Source organism: Schistocerca gregaria, chromosome X (assembly GCF_023897955.1).
Source record: "Schistocerca gregaria isolate iqSchGreg1 chromosome X, iqSchGreg1.2, whole genome shotgun sequence".
NCBI lineage: Eukaryota > Metazoa > Arthropoda > Insecta > Orthoptera > Acrididae > Schistocerca > Schistocerca gregaria.
Window position 1 is genome coordinate 441,099,358 of NC_064931.1, and position 21,139 is coordinate 441,120,496.

The window sequence follows — 21,139 nt, forward strand, 5'->3', positions numbered from 1 at the left end:
TATCTCTGTGCAACATTACGCCCAGATATTTAGACGACTTGACTGTGTCAAACTGGACACTAGTAATACTGTATGCGAACATTATATGTTTGTTATTCCTACTCATAGGCATTAACTTACATTTTTTTCACATTAAGGGCTAGCTGCCGTTCATCACACCATCCATAAATTTTATCTAAGTCGCCTTTTGTCCTCCTACAGACACTCAACTTCGACAGCTTACCGCACACCACGGCATCATCATCAAACCACGGCAGATTGCTGCCTACCCTGTCCGCCAAATCATTTATGTATGTAGAGAACAACAGCGGTTCTATCACACTTCCCTGGGGCACTCCTGACGATACCCTTGTCTCTGATGAACTCTCGTCGAGGACGACATACAGGGTTCTATTATTTAAGAAGTCTTCGAGCCACTCACATATCTGCGAACTTATTCCATATGCTCGTACCTTCGTTAACAGCTTGCAACGGGGTACCGTTTCAAATGCTTTCCGGAAATCTAGAAATATGGAATCTGCCTGTTGCCCTCCATCCATAGTTCTCAGTATATCATATACTGTATTGAGGGATCTCTGCATGAGCCTCTTCACGATTTTGCCATACCACACAACTTCATTCGTTTCTCTGGCACATCAATAGTTGTTGGAAATGGTGTAGTACCCTAGATGTAAAGAAGGAAAGGGAAAAGACTGAGCAGCTGAGTGTGTTTGTGGTGGCTACAGTATACTATCCATATTACGTTTTAACATTTCATTAGGTTATTGGTACTTGTCGGAGCCCCACACGCATGTCTGATACATTTAAGTGTCATATTGAAATGTATCTTTTCTTTCCTCTTCTTGTCCTATCAGTTGAATATATGAATGAGAGTGTGCAAAGATATCAGTGTGTAGATCCGTGGGAGTGTAGTAGTCTGCCACTGTGTCAGAATAGCCAACTGTAGAAAACACGTACCAGGTAGCAAAGAGGTCCGTGTTTGCCTTGGACGAATCTTTTGTATATGTTGGCACCACAATAGGGGTTCCTCTGGCTACTTCCGTAGGTACGGGGAGCGGTTTTGGTTGGGGAGCGAATGCTCGCGGCGTGTTCCGTGGGTGAGACCTACTGGCGGTAAGTGTGCCTTTTCGATGAGAAGTTAATGTTGTGTTGTATGTAAGGTTTTCAAAGCTAGTCAAAGTAAATGATTCCTTTCATCATTCATAGTTTATTATCGCGTGTGACAAATTTTACTTGCTAATTCGCGAGTGTTAAATGCGTTAAAATCCAGGGACGGTGTAGGTTATTGTTCAGTTCAAGTGTTAACCAAACACGCCGAGCCGTGTTGAGTTTATTGCGATTCAGTTCATTTTGCTTAGAATTAGCATGTATATTACGTGTGATTTCCGTAATTTTATGACAATTTTGTGCAATTCATCTCACTTGGAAACTTTCTTCGTTCACACTTTCGCTTGTGATGACCACGTGATCGTGATCTAATGAGAAAGTTTACAGTGCCAAGGTCATAGTAATCTTCCGTTGTAGAATATCTGGATTAATTACGATTATCAATTATGCTTCATTTTTATAGCAATTCACTTCAAATACAAATTTTGTTCATTTATCCCGCATGTTGAAATAAGTACAATAGCCCCCTTGCGACCCACGTGTGCTGTGGTGAAGGTTTTTAGTTCTTTTCTTTCCTGTCAGTCTCTGAAGTGCGTGTGAATGTAAGTATTCGTAATCAAACCATCCTTTGATCATTCCTCTTTCATAGATCATAGACCTTGCAGGGGACTCCGAAGTAAAGTTCTGGGGTTAGTTTTACTCACTATAAACGTTCATGTATGAAATTAAACTCACAGTTCTAATAAATGTTCTTTTGCCAGAATTTTTGTGTACACTCTCACTGCTCAAATTCCACTCCATGCTTCATCCAGCTCTGATGTACATCACATTCTACTGCATTCCGCTTGCGCGACAGTTCTATTGAGACCATACTTTACCCCCCCCCCCCCCCCATATTCAGATTAATTGTAAAGATACCTCTTAATTGTAAAGATATCTTTCAGTATATATTGGTCAGACTATCAGGACTGTGGAGGAGCGGTGCACTGAGTATAAGCGGTGCACACGCTTGCAACAGCCGAGCAAGTCTGCCATTGAAGAACATTGTCTTGGCATCGGTCATCCTATGGAATATAACAACATGGAGATTCTGGAATGCACTTACAGCTAACTATTGGGTTAGTGTTATTAAGAAAGCCGTTGAAATTAAATTAGCAAGTAGCCTTATGAATAATATGAATAGAGATGGAAGTTTTTTTTTAAATTCTGCATGGAATTCTGCTCTCTCACTTGTCAAACAAAAGTATAGAGTTTATGCTGCCTCACTCGTTGATTATTACTTTCACTATCGATAACTTCTGACGTCTGTCATATTTGGCTTGTGATTGCGCTAGTGTTCACAGGGTGTGTGTGTGTGTGTGTGTGTGTGTGTGTGTGTGTGTGTGTGTGTGTGTGGGTGGGTGGGTGTGGGTGTGTGGGTGTGTTATCTTTACGGAGTTTCTCTGGAAACCGAGGAAATATTTCCTATCGAAATATCGGCGGTCGACGACGATGTCGCCCGACTGCATTCCCGTAAGTTATTTAAGTATATCTGTTTTAGTTTAATGCCTACTTATCCTGACAAAACTTCCCATTTTTCCTATTCCGACAATCCAACGATCGGTGGCCCACTTTCTTACACGAGTAACCCTTTGTTTGCCGACGCTGTTTCTGTATATTGCCCTAACGTCTACACTTTCAACATTTGACCTCTGAAGTGAATACATGGTGATCTATTTGTTGCCTCGTTCCAAAGTCTATCTCCTCCCCTCCTCCTCCTCCCCCCCCCCCCAAACTGCGCTGGAGTTCTAAAAGCTGCTGTTAGAACACTAGGATGCTCAATACGAAATTTCTGTGACATTTCTGAGGGTATTCTGCACAAGAAAACTTCTACTGCTCTGTTTTCTGCTTCCTTCAGTAATATCTTATCGTTCTCTGCATTCTGGGTAGGCACATACGTCTGCTCATAAAGGAAAAAAAACTTATCATATTTTGTTTTTGGTAACGCTCGTATCGTCCCGCAAGCAACTGCTGGGACGACTGTGCTTTACAGAGAGTCTCACGACGTAACACATACGTTTTAGCTTCCTCTGAAAAACGCACGTTAGCCACACGAAGGATTACTTCGTCTGATCAACCGCCAGTTGCATCAATAGCTGCAATACCAGTAACGTACCTATAATGACACGTCTTCCGTTGTTTTACCCGAAAAGGGATTGATAAGTGCGGCTACAACAGCCGGATTAAAAGAAGATGAAGATACTCTCATCTCTGCATTGGTTTCCTCTGACATAGACTGTGAAGAATTGAACAGCTTCCAATGCCTCAAATTTGCAAATGAGTTCCTCATACTCCTGCTTTTGGTGACAATTTTCATCTGTTAACACCCGCACTTGCTCTGTTAGAGCAGCAACTGACTTCGTAGTAGTAGCATCACGTGTTTCTACCATTCTGCGTACTTTACTCCTACTGTGATTAATACCCAGAGACACACATTACCAACTAATGAATCCAAATACTGAAAAAATACTACAAATTAATTTTTTCCTCGAATTATCGCCCTTTTACACTCCGAAGTTGCGAGCCAAATGACCAAGACGACTACACATAAAACATGTGGCTGCTACAGCCTTACAGCACGGAAACTCGTACCCCGTAAGATTGCAAGACTGTCACCGTACTGGTACTAGATTATCGGGTCTACCATTATCCTTAAATAGTAATAACTCCACGCGTTCATGTGGCTCCGCAGATGTAGCCTTAAACGTAATCTATCTAACACTAACATAAATTAAATCTAACGATTGAGAACAGAAACAGACTAAACATAAAGAAAGTGAAATGCACTGCGCCACACTGTGCTGATCCGATACTTTTGAACATAAGCTATGCTCAGTACCATTGCCCATATGGAATTGCCAGAGTACCCAGTGATTACTACTCTACACTAAACTATTCATTAGGGTGCCAGGTGCTACCCAACAGTCACTTCTCCCACCAAACCGTAGCTTTTGGATGTGAGAGTAACACTTCGCAACACAACTCTGTGCCGGGAAGTGTAATGACGACTCCCACCAACGGAAGCGACCAAGCCTATTCATGGCGACTACATATCAGGATGCGTGAAAGATATAGTGGGGGGGGGGGGGGGGACTGATTTACGCCTGGGCACATAATGAAGTAGTGGCAGCATTAACGAATGTTTATTTCGAGCGGCAATGAAAGCGCGAGGGCTATATTCAGGCCGCCCAGTATGCGTGCAAGCTCAGCCGGTTTCGGAATGCACAGACGTCCCAATGTCGCCCATAACGTCCATTGCGCTGGGTCATGGGCGGCCGCTACTGCTACGGCGTGTGGCCCGTACGCAAATGAAGAAATGGGCATCGCCCGCTCAGAGCCTTGGGAGTTTGCCCAGCTACGTACCCAAGCACTTACACATGGTCCCCATGTCATGTACTTGGGTTCGATAGCCGACACGAGATGGGTGATGCCGAGCACCAGTGGAGCGGATCACCCACCAGAGTTCGACCACAATGGTGGCCAATCACATCTAGGTAGCTACGACTGTCGCGAGGTCGCGCCTTCCCAGATGGATTGTAGAAAGATAGCAGTCCATCAGCTGAAGTTCCTCATGGGGCGAAGGCTGGGGCTGCACAGCAGCTTCTAGCATCGATATAGTTTCCAAGTCCAGCAGCTACTACGCAAGGAGTATGGCGTGCTTCGGGCCAAAACTTGACAAGCTGATCAACAGGCAGGCAGCCTGCAGAAGTCCATCATCCAAAATGTTAGTCGTGGTTTCTCTGAAATTCAACAGACCATCATTCTCTCTGGTTCAAGACGGAGACAGTATTTTTGCGCGACTGAATACCTCGAGCCTCAGACAGTAGTACTGCCCAGTGGCCTAGTTGATTAGCAGATTTCGCGCTGAACTTTTTCGCGGGGCAGCACATGCAACATTAATTATGCACTTTCAATCACAGTCACAAATATTAGATTTGGCATAACTGAGACTGTCTGCGTAAAAGATGACGAAGATAATACGCCACAGATGAAGATGGAATGAAGGTAGGTCCTGCGGCAAACATCTTACATTTTAGTTACTTGATGTGTCGACAGACTATGGCAGAATTGTTCCTGACTATATGGTATTGCATGCAATCAGCTACAAACGTGGAGAGATACTGAGCTTTCGATCAAACACTGCAGTGTTGTTATTATACCACTTAACACGTTATCGTGAGGAGAATTGTTCATCCTTTCCCTAAACTACGTCTTGCGAATTTCAGGATGACTCCAACACAGTCATCGTCCATTTCTTTACTCATACGTTGATCAACCAACCACTAGCCCCACTCAAATTATCTCGATAATGACAAGACATTAAACTCAAACCTTCTCTTCACCTTCATCATAAAAACTTATATTAAATTATGAAACGGACATGATCTGAACTTCATAAAGTTGCCACAGATATTCTCAGCTCAGTCGTTTAGTATTAATATCGCTGTTATTATCTTTCAAGTAAGTGTTGCACGTCGCGTAGGTATGGCTTACTGTGCGTCGACAAAATCCCACTGTAGATTTCATCAGCTGCAGAGAGAACATCGTCATTGTATTCAGAGATAGAAATAACTTACTTTCATTCCCTTTCTCGACTGTCATTTGCAATTAAACCACGTAAAACGGCAACTTATTCTACTACAGTGAGGAGTAGAACATTTACTAGTTGTTCTCAAAAACAAAACGCAATATCTATGAGTTCCTTAGAAAATAAGTTTTGCTAGAATTCTGAAGAACGTAACATACCCATAAAGGTTCCGTCAGTCAAATTGTAGTTGAAAGAGACAACATTGGAGGCTCCTGAATCAATATAGTACATAGTCCTCTCGTCATCTGTCCAGGCGATACCATTGGAGATGCTCACTGGCGAAGCAACGCAAACTGCGTTACTAGATCCAGCGTCTAGTTTGTACAGAGTTCCCTGGTATGGATCCACATGACCGACGCCCAGCTCTTTGCCCATGGTCCCTGAAAAAGTAACAACGAAATCCTAAGATTCACAAATAAGTATTACGACAGTTCACGTCAAATATTTACTTGTTTAACAGTCCTTTTTATAACTGAAAACTACATGAATTTAGCAATCAGGACATCTTTAGTGGAGACATGCTGCGAACATGAAAGAGTCAGTTTGCGTTTCATAGACGCATAGCTATATTAGTAATGAAGCACATATTATAATCTTATATAGTGTACACATAACCAGCAAATAAATCATTTATGACGAGACTTTCTCAGTTGTTGCCTAGTTAACGAGGCAGCAAAGCTTGTGCCACGACAACACGTAATGATCAGGTTCAATGACCCCACAGGTAAACATGTGATGTTCGAATTAAATGATATTTTATACTTACTTAAATACATGCACGTGAGTGAAGAATTTTCAATTTAACGTGCTAAAAGAAAGGCGTGCCTGCAGCAGGGATAGGATACAGATACCTTTTAGTTATTTTTATTCCCCAGGAGATTCTCATCATTTTTCTGTTCACTCCCCATACAAAAATGCAAACCGCATACAGAGCAAGAGTAGTGACGTGCACACCGGATGTGTACCGATAGCGAAACCAAGGCAGTCGAAAAGCAAACGAGGGTTGTTGTAGACATAGCGATATGACGATTAACTATGTATGTACTTGCTACAGCACGGAAAAATTGTCAGGATGTCCGCTGGACGACTTATATCCAGGTTAGCAGCGCAGCAACATGACACACCGATCCCAACTTTTGTGGCTAGCCACGGCGGCTTTTCGACTAAAGACTTACCGCATCTCTGAGTTGCCGCTGCTATCGATACCCGCTGTTGCTGGGGATACTATAATAATAAATTAATTTGTAATGGAAATATAGCCCGTTCTTTTATGATTTTAGAGTTGCTTCCTCTAATATTAAGTGTTTACAGCTTTGATACTAAATAGGAATATTGAGATGAAGACTCCCAGTAAAGTGTGCTGGTTCGTTTCATTAGGAGGCAACGCCACAGTAATTTCTGTGACGTACGACATGCACCTTCAGTAACATGTACATTGCACGTTAACGTTAACATCGGTCGGTGGCTGCTACTTCCTAATTCGGCAGACTTAGACTGCACCAGGAAACGTCTCGTACGCCTGTCATCTGTATCTAGGTGATTGCATTATCACCAGTGTTCACAACCACGATTTATAGCTACGTGTTGAGTAGAAGTGCTCAACCGGACGTCTCTAAAAGAAGTATCATTATAGAAATCTGGCCAGAAGCCTTTAACGAGAAGTTCAACACTGAAGTGTCTCGCTGTCTTTTCTCGTAGCTCAAAAAAAAATTGCACAAAGCGTTTTTTGTGTTCGATTGTACAGCCTGTGCTTTCTGGCCCAACAATCAATTACTTTTTAGAAAGAGTCATCAGGTTGGATGACGTATTTTTAATCTCAATTCATAAAAAATCACTTTGTAGCACTTTGGAACACTGGTGTTTTTTCCCATTATCGACATATTTTGACATAGTGTAGGATTTACCATAAAAAAGTTTTAATTCCTATCTAACGGCAGGCCAACAGACCCCGAATCGTTATTTCAATGCTATTATCCTTTTCCTCAAGTGAACTGGGTTAATTAAATACGCGGAGCGTATTGTTTTATTGCGTACCTAGGCACACTGTGCCTACACCGTCCGTCAAAAAAATTACCCAGACTGATTTTATTCCTAGCATATAAGCGACGTCAGAGAAGTAACTACGGTGGCAGTTTGAACTAACGAACATGTGAACAACAGATATGCATTCGGTCTATTGAGTTGTGAGCATGCAGGGTTAATTAGTGGACGTGAGGCTGCAGTGTGTCAACGTTGCTGTGACACAAATGGCACTGGAGTCAAGTGTTCACAACATTCTCCAGAATACTTTTAAGAAAAGGACATAGTGTGTAGGGTTTGTTCCGCCCATTTTGACTCCCGGTCAAAAACAACGACGTGTTGACGTCTGCCAAGACTTGATTTAAATGCAAAACGCGGACAGTTCTTTTCTGGAAAAAATCATTACAGGTGAACAGATTTGGTATTATCAGTACAAACGTACCACAAAACGACAAAGTGCACAAAATTCACATGTAGGGTCAACGCTTTGACGACATAACCGACACTCAAGACAATGTGAGGCGCGAGCTGAACTACATCCGAAAGAATAACTTTACTACTAACTGTTTCAGATGGTTGTATGAACGTTCGGTGCGCTGTAGTATGTTAATGGAGAGACTATGTAGAACACCTGAAGCACTGATGCCACTCTTTAAACTTCCTTAATCTTTCTCTAATCCAGTCTTTAAACCTTTTTCGTTGACAGAGAGGGGGGGGGGGGGGGGGGGATTATTCTGAATACGGCCAAGAATCAGTGTACAGTGATATTAAAATATGTAGCCTGAAAGAAAAGGAACACGCCTGTCATAAATGTAGCTAATGAATCGTTCACAACAATATTCATACTATTGTTCGCATCGTGACAGGGTTTCTATAAGAATAACAAATGTACTTGCACCGATTTTCATAAAATGTGACAAATTTGCCATGTTAGGACACTACACTAGATTTAGGAAATCACGATCAAAATATAAACAATTTTCCATCTAGAAACAATGTGTGATAAGATCACCAAAAAAAAAGGCAGTCACTTTTATCCTAATAGAATCTTAAATCGACTTGAGTCTAGAGTAAGTTGTGATACGAGTAGGATAGGTGTCTCGACGCCGAAGACATAAATCTACAACCACCCTTATCAGAACTCATGCAGATTTGCCAAAATGTGTTTGAACTGTTCATGACTTTTCATGTGTGGTTAGAGACCACCTAAGGGATTGTCAATTAAATTTAATTCCATTGGCTTTGAATGTAATTCCAAGTGTGTCATTGTTACTCAATGTTGCTAATGTTAATCCATTCGGTTTAATCACAATGGACGTGAGAATTGTCATCCTGAAAGGCTGTACTAGTAATATAATGATCTGGTTTCAGGGGAGTTACAAAGGAAATTTTTTTCACATTTTTGGATTTTTATCTCATTATAGTATTTGCAATTTTCCGAACAAAATTTTATATATATATATATATATATATATATATATATATATATATATAACCTGTCATGGGAAGTATCTTATTTTATTTCTTTAAGTATAATCTACATCGGTTGAAAATGTTAAAATTTTTACGTGCATCACTTCAAGATTTAACAAAATCGGTAATTTTTATATAGTAGGCTATGGATTTCTGTGTTATAAAGGTCATGTCCAGAAAAGGATGGGCACCAGGTTGAGGAAGTTAAAACAAAGTTTGAGAGACAATAATCCTTATGACAGTAAAACCGTAAGAGGTAGGCTGACAGACAAAATGATTGATGAACTAAAGCAGTATTATGGGATGGCCATTAGAAATAATACTGAGGATTTGTTGAAAATGAATCAGGCAGTATGGGCTACCTTCGTCCACAGGCTGTTAACTGATGAAAAACCGGTACATCACCTTTGCTCTCCTGGACCTGATTCGTGGTGCAAGTACCGCAATGCCCAGTACTCAAACACTCCATACAGTCATAAACATTCCATCCCAGCAGCAGTCATGGATATTATAAAACCTATTTACAGAGACCTGGTAAATCCTGAATTACTGAAGAATAGTCTGCGTGGTCAGACTCAAAATCCCCATGTGTCGTTCAATAATCTTATATGGGCTTGTTTTTGTTGGAATGAAGACACTAAAGTGGGGGGACAGTGATGCTGTTATTGCTTTTAATGATGTCTACGTTGGTGGACTGAAAGCGCTATAGCATATTGGAATTAATCTTGGAGCAAACTGCATCAGAGAACTTGAACGGATGGACAAGGTTCGCATTGATAAATCAGAGGATGCAGCACAGTTGGCCACTAAGCAGTCCAGAAAGAAGAAAAGACTTGGAAGAATATCAAAAATGGTTCAAATGGCTCTGAGCACTATGGGACTTAACATTTGTGGTCATCAGTCCCCTAGAACTTAGAACTACTTAAACCTAACTAACCTAAGGACATCACACATCCATGCCCGAGGCAGGATTCGAACCTGCGACCGTAACAGTCGCGCGGTTCCGGACTGAGCGCCTAGAACCGCGAGACCACCGCGGCCGGCAAGAAGAATATCAAGAGGATGATATACAGTATAGTGCAGGGTGCTTCTGAGTGACGAAAAATAAAAAATTGAGCATATATTAAGTGAGTTACAGTATTTTGAAACTTTAGAAGCCGTTCCTGTAAATTTACATTTTCTGTTCCATTTTCCCCTAAAAACCACTTCGAGTAGAGTATTCAAATTTTCAGGGAGTAATAACATACATACCCTGAGTCTACTAAACTAAAAGATGAACATAATGCTATGTATAATTAAAATTATTGAGGATAAAGTACAAAAAAGTGCACAAAATTTTAACCGTGTAATTAAAAAATTGTATTTCCGAAAGCAGTGGCTAAAATGCAATTATTGTAGTTCAATAGACTCAGAACGTACAGCTTAATGTCCTGTAAAAGTTTCATGTCAATGGCTACATTGGTTCCTGAAATACAAGGCAGCCAAGTCACTAAATTAAACATTGTCCGGATATGGCATCCCAACTCCCCTTAAGCTAATGGACAAAAGCAAAACATGGTTATACAGCAACTAATACACTAATCCTGATCCAAGATAAAAGCTGTCTTCGCCTAAAAAACACTCTATTGTGATTAAAACATATTTAAACAATAAAACGGCCTCCTAGCATGCAAGACTCTGGAGGGATTCCTAAAAGCGATGAACAGCATTCACACACAGACAGAAACGTGTTTCATGTGACAGTGTAAAATGTTTCCTGGCACAGTCCGTTGTTCGTTTCTCTTCACTCACTTTGGTGTGATCAAAGATCTAGTTCATGTTTCATTGCTCAAAACGCATTCCTGTCCGGAGGTTTCGACCGGAAACGAATGGAGAAGACGAACGTTGACGTCATTTACTAATCTCTCCTGAGTGATGGAGCGATGTTTAATCATTAGCTAGGACGCCCATCAGAGGTACCATTCCGTCTTGATCGTCGGCCTGCTTCAGTTCCAATATCAGTTCCTTGTAAATCAGGATTTCTGGCACCGCTGCGATACCCAGTAATACATCATGCGACAATGTCTGCAAATAGACAATACCCTTTGCAGCATGATCTTTGTTACATTTGTCAATCCCTCATATAAGCGTCGTTTCCTCAGTCACTCTCGCTGAAATCATAGGCATTAAGTTTTGTCATCTCCACAGACACTCTTAAATGCTTGTTTCCAACCATAACACATATCCCATCGTTTACGTTCTCTTTCACGCCTAAGTATGCCTCTGAAATTCCTATTAGCTTCAACACGACAGGTGATTACGTTTTTCAAATGAGCGTATCTTAAGAAGGTTAGCTATCTGTTACGAGTTTTGTGACAATATAGCCCCCTGGACAGGAAGGGGGAGGGGGAGGGGGGAGGAAAACAAAAACGTTTGCGATACAGGAATATCGGAAAAGTGAGCATAAAAGGAGAATGAACGAGGAAGTGATTGTAGCTTGCAAACTTGAAGACAATATAAGTAACGTGTGGTATCAAAAGTGATTACCAGGCCGACGGAACTACTAAGGTAGCAGGTGAGGAGAAGACTAGTTTTACCAGCAGTGACTTTAGCAGCTGTCGTCTGTCTTAGTCCCCCGAGCTACAAGAGAGTCCAGTCACTATTCCTACAAACTTATGGAAAGATCTTTGCGAAAGAAAAAGAATAACAATGTGTAATGGATAATAAGATAATATGTTCGGAATTTGTTCTTAGAATTACACTACTGGCCATTAAAAATGCTAAACCAAGAAGAAATGCAGATGATAAACGGATATTCGCTGGACAAATATGTTATACTAGAACTGACATGTGATTACATTTTCACGCAATTTGGCTGCATAGATCCTGAGAAATCAGTACCCAGAAGAACCACCTCTGGCCGTAATAACGGCCTTGATATGCCTGGGCACTGAGTCAAACAGAGCTTGGATGGCGAATACAGATACAGCTACCCATGCACCTTCAACACGACATCACAGTTCTTCAAGAGTAGTGACTGGCGTATTGTGACGAGCCAGTTGATCGGCCAACATTGACCAGACGTTTTCAATTGGTGAAAGATCTGGAGAATCTGCTGGCCAGGGCAGTAGTCGAACATTTTCTGAATCCAGAAAGGCCCGTACAGGACCTGCAACATGCGGTCGTGCATTATCCTGCTAAAATGTAGGGTTTCGGAGGGATCGAATCAAGGGTAGAGCCACTGGTAGTAACACATCTGAAATGTAACGTCCACTGTTCAAAGTGCCGTCAATGTGAACAAGAAGTGACCGAGAGGTGTAACCAATGGCACCCCATACCATCACGTTGGGTGATACGTCGGTACGGCGATGAAGAATACACGCTTCCAATGCGCGTTCACCGCGATCTCGCCAAACACGGATGCAACAATTATGATGCTGTAAACAGAACCTGGATTCGTCTGAAAAAATGACGTTTTGCCATTCGTGCACCCAGGTTCGTCGTTGAGTACACCATCGCAGGCGCTCCTCTCTGTGATGCAGTGTCAAGGGTAACCGCAGCCATGGTCTCCGAGCTGATAGTCCACGCTGCTGCAAACGTCGTCGAACTGTTCGTGCAGATGGTTGTTGTCTTGCAAACGTCCCCATCTGTTGACTCAGGGATCGAGACGTTGCTGCACGATCCGTTACAGCCATGCGGTTAAGATGCCTGTCATCTCGAATGCTAGTGATACGACGCCGTTGGGATCCACCACGGCGTTCCGTATTACCTATCGATTCCATGTTCTGATAACTGCCATTGGATCTCGACCAACGCGAGCAGCAATGTCGCGATACGATAAACCGCAATCGCGATAGGCTACAGTCCGACCTCCGCCACACCGTCAGGTGGCTTGCGGAGTATGGATGTAGATGTAGAAAGTCGGAAACGTGATGGTACGCATTTCTCCTCCTTAAACGAGGCATCACAACAACATTTCACCAGGCAACGCCGGTCAACTGCTGTTTGTGTATGAGAAATCGGTTGGAAACTTTCCTCATGTCAGCACGTTATAGGTGTCGCCACCGCCGCCAACCTTGTGTGAATGCTCTCAAAAGCTAATCATTTGCGTATCACAGCATCTTCTTCCTGTCGGTTAAATTTCGCGTCTGCAGCACGTCATCTTCGTGGTGTAGCAATTTTAATGGCCAGTTGAGTAGAATGAGAGGTTTTCACAACTAAGCTCATTTTTCATTTAATTTTACGCTTTTGGAACACAAATGTTGTTGATGAATCAGGCAGTGTATAGAGATAATCAGGCGATCATGATTCTTCATTTTTCTCTGCACACGCCCTATTAAGCCACTGGTTTCGCCAGCCATTGCGGGAGCTGCAAAAGTTAGTAATTCCCACGGCAGACCAAACTTCTCCATAACCACTTCAAGTGCATCTAACATGTCTTGACCTGTTGTTGTGTCCTTCAATGGGGAGAGATCCAACATCTCCTCGCGAACTTCCCGTATTTCGTTTTTCTGTCCTAACAAATATTACCAGCTGTGCTATGTCTGACAAGTCAAGAGAGTCAACCAAAGACAAAGAAAACGCAACGTTGTCTTTAATACTCGTGTCAGCTGAGCCTTCAAATGTTCTGCTAAGTCTTCAATTCGGCGCGTTACAGCGGTTCGAGAAAGTGACACTGACTGTAGCCGCCGAACCAGTTGTGGACACAGCTCATCTACTGCCGTTACAAGACGTAATTCGCCTTCAGTAAGTGGCTTAAAGTGCATAGCTATTTAATGAGAAATTCTGTAGATAATTCTCACAGAAGAGTCTCTTACAGCATGGTCAATGCCCTGCAAATATTATGAAGTTTTTTGTATCAAATAATGTCAATAGCACTAGCACTCAAAACTTACATGGTAATTGTTGAAACGCAGAAGTTTTGTCTTATTCTTTCCACTACCACCATATTACAAACAAAACTTACTGTTGATTAATAACTTATTTCGTTTGAAAAATTGGCTTTCAATTCAAGGACTATTGCCTTTCGTGTTGTCGTCGATATATTCGTTTTACTCTGCTGCGTGATTTACTGCACAATGACGTCTTACATTGAATTTCTTTAGACTGCTTCACACTCTGTGAAGCACTAAACATTTTACACGACAATAGTGCCCAGTAAAAATTATAGACCCTCATACGCAGCATTAAAACAAGGCTGTCGGCTATAGCCACGCAAGACGATGGCGGAAAAAGTTATCCTGCTGGAACCGTGTTACCCAACAGCCAGTAATGGTTGGCACAATATGATTACACTTCCGATACCCACATTACGACTGCGTTTCAGAAAAAAAGTTCATGTGATATTTTGCTGGAGGTGGTGACGTGTGTTAACTGTGAATCACGTGATCTTCGAAGACTATTCAGATACATTGAAATTGCTGTCGTAGGAAGCCATAGAAGGAATTTAATCAGGAAAGAGTAATAAATATAAAAGTTTAAAATAACTCAACTACGTCATCATCGAAAAACGATTACATATGTCTGAATTGCTATAATTTGAGGCTGTATACGAGAAAACATCAATAACCAAAAAGTTTCACATCGGGTATTATCCTGCTGAAAATGGTATTAAAAAAGAGAAAAGTATGGTTATTTACAAACAATCAAAAGCCGTTTTTTAAGTTTTTTACGGCACTAACATTACACGGAAGAAAGAGCAGATGGTAGCATACAATAACATCACACCAGATGGTGGACAAGATGGGAGACAAGATGATGGACTGTGGCATGCTGTGGTGGACCGTGGCTGACAAGACGGCGGACTGTCACATCAGACGGTCGCTGGCACTGCAGTTGCTTACCACGACCATTCGACAAATTGCTGCAGTTACCTGCCAACTGAATCACCTGTGTTCAGTTGCTGTAATGGAAGGATCATGAAGTGTGAGCAGAGGTCAGCTGAGTGGAATAAGAACAAGAATAATATGAATGAATGTTAATACTGTGTTATTATAATTATTATTAGCCATCTCCTCTCACTTTTCATTGGTTTTTTTCTTCTTTTCAGCAGCACAGTAGTAGCAGCCTTCTGATGTGACACTAGCTTCCATGTTGGAGCAGGACACACATCTGTCAGATAAACAGCCACTTGTAGAGCCACAGCAGTTCACAGACAGCCTACACATTTATCTGATCAACCTCACCCCAGCTTTGAGCTCTGGCATCTAACGCCCCCAGGCACAATAAGAAGAAAAAATCTGCATGTAAGTACTAACCCACACATCATAATAATTGTTACAGTCATACATTTATACATCTTTACACTTGCCCTCTCATATTCTATGTGCTGCTTTAAATATTTATGGTCTTTTATTCTTATTTCAAGGGTGTTACTCCCCACTGAGGTATCGGAGCAGGACATGCTACTGATAAGACTTCTATCATAAGCACCATCACTTGTCAAGCCACAACAATGCACATACAGGCTACAAGATGTGTCTGCACAGGACACACAATAGGACATCAAATGACAGTTAAGTAGTTAACTTCTGTTTGCCACAACATATAATGTGGCTGCCAACAGGTGGAAACGTGTATAAAAGCAGACAGTGAATTATACCAATAATAGAAATCCAGAAGCTTGAACAAGGTTTAAAGTGCAGTTTACGGAGGGTCAGTGGGATGAGGTATGTCGTGCAATGCTGGACATCAGTGTTCAGATGGTAACAGTGTATGATCCATCTCATCTCCCTCCCCCAGACAGAGTCCTACTTAGCATTAAAGTTGCCACCATACAGATGTATGGGAATGCAATACTGGAGACTCATCCATCTATCTGTGCCATTCAAGTCTTCCGAACTTATGTGACGTAGGTGGTGCGTTATCAGTTGTGTTTCACAAACTGATAGCATTACAGCTTACATTAAAGCTGCTGTGTGTTATGTACATGAGTACAGTGTATATGTGAACGATTTAGAGCACTGTATAAGATCATGCATCTGTACATGATTCACATATAAATATTAACTGCTTACATGCTGAATTCACGGTTTAAATACTTAAGTTTTTTTATTGCCCCTATATGTGTCATGGCATACAGTTCGATTTTATAGTGTATAAGAAACAATTACTTGTAAAATACTGTATCAGTGAAAGATGATGTACTCTGCCAGATGTATGATGTATAACAAAATAATATTTCACCACAAAATAATTTTTGTTTCAAATATGAGTTTTAAATGTAGCTGACATTTTGTTGCAGTTTGGGGGTGGGGGTGGGGGGGGGTGGAGAGGTATTTTGTTACAGATTATGGAACAGTTAGGGAACATTTTGATAGAATGATTATTTATGTAACATGTATGTAGTTTCTAGTGATCAATTTCCTGATTAGTCGGAAACATTCCTGAGCCAAATATATTTCAATACCCTATCAATTTTAATTTTACACATTATCTAAAACATACTATGATCTACAGTAGTTACCCCATAATCACAGGATTTGACATGCAAACTAAGCTGTGAAACAGCGTCAGTAGACCTAGCTTATCAGCATCTGAAACTGGATAGCATGTGAAGTGAAACTTCTTATTGCTAACGCCTCAAAACAAATGGACTAATAGACGATTATACTGTTGCTTTGGCTCATTAGTGCATATGTTACACTCTTTTTTATTTCTCCATACCTAAGTCATATCACTTTTTCGGATGCTAATTCCCTTTTCTAAATTGGAGAAATGTGTGACAAGTGCAATGTCTCTCCGTTTACAACATTGCAGGCAACTGAAAGCTGAACTGTAAAAAGTTTGATACGGAATATGCCTCATGTCGCAGGAGGAGTTCAACACTTGTTCAAGTCTGTCAGTAGAGGGGTACTAATATTCAAGCTACAAGGGCCAAACGTATAACTATGGCAGAGGGTTGACGCTGACGCTGAAAAGACGAGCCTATCCTCAGCTCAAGATGGTGCAGTCTGGACAAAAATTTGTCATTCCTGCGGTTCCTATTGGGAAGAGAATAGATCTTACTATTCTTGTTGATTTGTCCTTGATGGTGGAGCCTGAAAAAGAGAAAGACACACTCTGATGGCATTAGGGTCAGGGTTAATTTGTGGCAGGGGTGGGGGGGGGGGGGGCGGGAGGGGAGGAGACCAAACTGCAAGGTCTTCGGTCTCATCGGATTAGGGAAGGATGGGGAAGCAAGTCAAAAACTATGGCAGGGAAATGCTACATGGTGAAATAACAAATTAAACCGAAGTTCGATGTCGGACAACTCTAACCAGCACTACAGCCTCCATAGACCGTGATATAATGTTGGGCATGGCTTCTATGTGTCTTTGAAAATGGCAGCGATCGCGTGCTACTTGTTCCCTGAATCCTACATGTGCTGACTATCATGTGAAATCTCAAGTGATCTTAACATCGCAGAATCCAACTCATACAGTTGAAATAAGTCGGGACCTGTTAGATCCGCTACTGATTTGAATGAAGGCCGATGAATTCTTCTTTCACCTGACTGGTCAACATACATACCACCAACCCACTAAGATGTGATTCCTTTCACCTGGTTGGTCTGCACACGCCACACAGGGGTACTTCCTCTCAAATTACTGGAACTGTGTAACGAAAATGATGTTTTCAACACCCCATGTGTTGACATAATGGTGGTATTGGCTGTAAGGTCTACGTTTCAATCACGATTCCTCAATGCTTTCAGATCACAGAGTAATGATATTTACAATATTAAGAGTTGACCTAAGAGTGAGAGATGCGGGAAAAACAAAAAAGAATATATTTTAATAATGTGATTTATTTTCCACAAGGCATACCAAGAATGTATAAAAGAATATATAACAAAACATTATTATTTCCTACAAATTTGCTATTTTCGTCACAAATGCTCTTACTGAGACCAAAACAGGTGTCTGACACACAACACCTGAGGAAATGGGAGGTCCACGTGTAACGCAAGCTGCAGTATGTTTGCATGTACGGAATAGTAGCCTCACTTCTTCCGGCAAGCAGATTTTACACAGGTAAGCATTGTCAGAAGTTCTCACAGTCACATGGGCTCTATTGCTGATTTCAGGAGGTTTAATGATTATTTAATATTTGCTGGATCCCTTCCAGTAATTTTTGCATCTCTGATATGAAAAATGTTATCCACAAATCCATCACCCGATTTAGGTTTTCCGAGATTCCTGTGAATCTCTACAGGCAAATGCCAGCGTGATTCCATTAAAAGAGCATTGCAGATTTCCTTCCTTATCCTTGAAGCATTCCAAGCTTGTATTTCGTCTCTAATGACACATTTGCCGTTGGGACGTTTAACCCCAATTTTCCATACTCGCTTCCTTCGAATATTTTTTTTTTAATTAGACTCTTCGTGCGACCGCTAAAGCTAGGTACAAGATGACATTACGACTCGCAGAACGATACCAAGAGAAGCATGTGTAATTTTCCGGGAAAAGCCGGAATAAATGTAATTAGAAATTTTGTGTGACCAATAAAGTGCAGTATAATTCTGCATCTGCCGCGGCGCTGAACTTTTCAGGAAGCAGTCTGCCGTCACAATACGATCGCCAGTGTCTTTTCCTACCGTAGACATTGCAGTGTGTTCTCGAAAGAAATCTGAGTCTCTCGTTCGCTTCTGATACATAGCCATACGGCTAGAGGAGCTGGAGTCTGGTTGCATGCAATAAATCAACACGTCTCCGGGTTCCACCCATTGAGCTACAGGTCTCTGTCTTCTCAGAAAAATCGTTAAAGAGGAGATTTTTACCTTCGGGGGTGGTAAATTATGATTATATAAGTTGAGAATTCTCTGTAGCTATAACTGGGTGATCGGTTATGCTGTCAGTATTGCATTCCAACGATGGATATTTCAAGTCTTTCGGACAGTGGGCTGGTAGTTTCTGCAGGAAAAGCTTAGCGTAGAGCTCACAGCCACGCGAGGTTTGCCAGAGGCTGTAGGCAGCAACGTGGTGGTGTTGGGGTAGGGTGTGAGGGAACGGTTTGCTTGCACTCCGAGAATGGCCCGCAGTCGCACCGCATTCCGCGTCTCACAGCAAACGCATGCGCGATGCCCTCCAGGCGCTCACGGGCGGCAACTGTCCACTCAGGCCAGCTGCAGTTGCACTCGTCGGTCGCTGTATTTGTTATTAATCAATGCATCGTCACTGATCCTACCCTTTATTCCTTCATCTGATATCTGACGATACACAGCGACTTCATAAGAAACACCAGCACCATGTAACCAGAGGCTATCAGCGATGTGTCGTTTTGTATTCTGCTATTAGTGTGTTCCTTGGCGACAATGTGTCCTGTACTGAATGCTTCTGATTAGGACACGGTGTTGGCTTTCACAGACGACTGCTGTCGGATTCCTTCAATCTAATATAACGAATAGCTACGTCCTTAGCGGGATGTGGGTAAAAAAGAACTGTGTGAGTTATATTTACGGGAAGCGGGTGTGCCGGGGGGAAGGGGGTTAGGGGGGGGAGGGGGGAGAGGCAGCAAGTGAGCCCGCACCTGACGAAGGGGTCAGTGCGAGGAATGCCGGTTGTGGCCAGCTGGTTGGCTGTCAGGGATAGCGGGGCTGATACGAGGGTGGTGGCGGGTGGGCCGGTGCGCACAGGGCCATAACAGAGCGCATGTCTTTGTCGGACTGGGAGGGGTCCAGTGACAGTAGCAGCTTGGTGACGGAGTACAGAGGACGCTTGCAGGTCTGAAATCGATGTGTTGGAGCTAACTACTAAAACGGATTTGAATTTCGGGGGCGGTAAATTCTGGTGACGGTCATATACACTGACGGAAAAAAATCACAGTGCTGAGAAGGAGTTGCGCGACGTAAACGCAAGCTGGAAGGCATGCCGGCCGGTGTGACCGAGCGGTTCTAAGCGCTTCAGTCTGTAGCCGCGCGACCGCTACGGTCGCAGGTTCGAATCCTGTCTCGGGCATGGATGTGTGTGATGTCCTTAGGTTGGTTAGGTTTAAGTAGTTTAAGTAGTTCTATGTTCTAGGGGACTGATGACCTTAGAAGTTAAGTACCATAGTGGTTCAAAGGGCTCTGAGCACTATGGGACTTAACATCTGAGGTCATCAGTCGCCTAGAACTTAGAACTAATTAAACCTAACTAACCTAAGGACACCACACACATCCATGCCTGAGGCAGGATTCGAACCTGCGACCGTAGAAGTTCCTGACTGCGCGCCTAGAACCGCTAGACCACCGCGGCCGACCCCCCCCCCCCCCCCCCCCCCCCCCCCGCCGGCAAACCCGCTTCCCGTAAATATAACTCACACAGTTTTTTTTTTACCCACATCCCGCTAAGGACGTAGCTATTCGTTATATTAGATTGAAGGAATCCGACAGCAGTCGTCTGTGAAAGCCAACACCGTGTCCTAATCAGAAGCATTCAGTACAGGACACATTGTCGCCAAGGAACACACTAATAGCAGAATACAACACGACACATCGCTGATAGCCTCTGGTTACATGGTGCTGGTATTTCTTATGAAGTCGCTGTGTATCGTTACATTTTCACCATTAATTATGGTTCAAATGGCTCTGCGCACTATGGGACTCAACTGCTGTGGTCATCAGTCCCCTAGAACTTAGAACTACTTAAACCTAACTAACCTAAGGACATCACACAACACCCAGCCATCACGAGGCAGACAAAATCCCTGACCCCGCCGGGAATCGAACCCGGGAATAAGTCCCATAGTGCTCAGAGCCTTTTTTTTTTACTTTTTGGAAGGCGTGTTTTTTTAAAAAAATGGCTCTGAGCACTATGCGACTTAACTTCTGAGGTCATCAGTTGCCTAGAACTTAGAACTAATTAAACCTAGCTAACCTAAGGACATCACACACATCCATGCCAGAGGCAGGATTCGAACCTGAGACCGTAGCGGCGAAATCTGGCGTTAATGGGGTATAGCAACAGTACGACA

General features: G+C 42.4%; 1 protein-coding gene across 1 annotated transcript in view; it reads right to left on the bottom strand.

The window, feature by feature from the left end:
* Nucleotides 1-21,139, bottom strand: part of LOC126298400 (regucalcin-like) — a 138,215-nt gene that overhangs the window by 19,411 nt on the left and 97,665 nt on the right. The window contains exon 4 of the mRNA XM_049989713.1: nt 5,893-6,114. Within this exon, the coding sequence (XP_049845670.1) occupies nt 5,893-6,114 (222 nt within the window). The remainder of the gene's footprint in view (nt 1-5,892; nt 6,115-21,139) is intronic.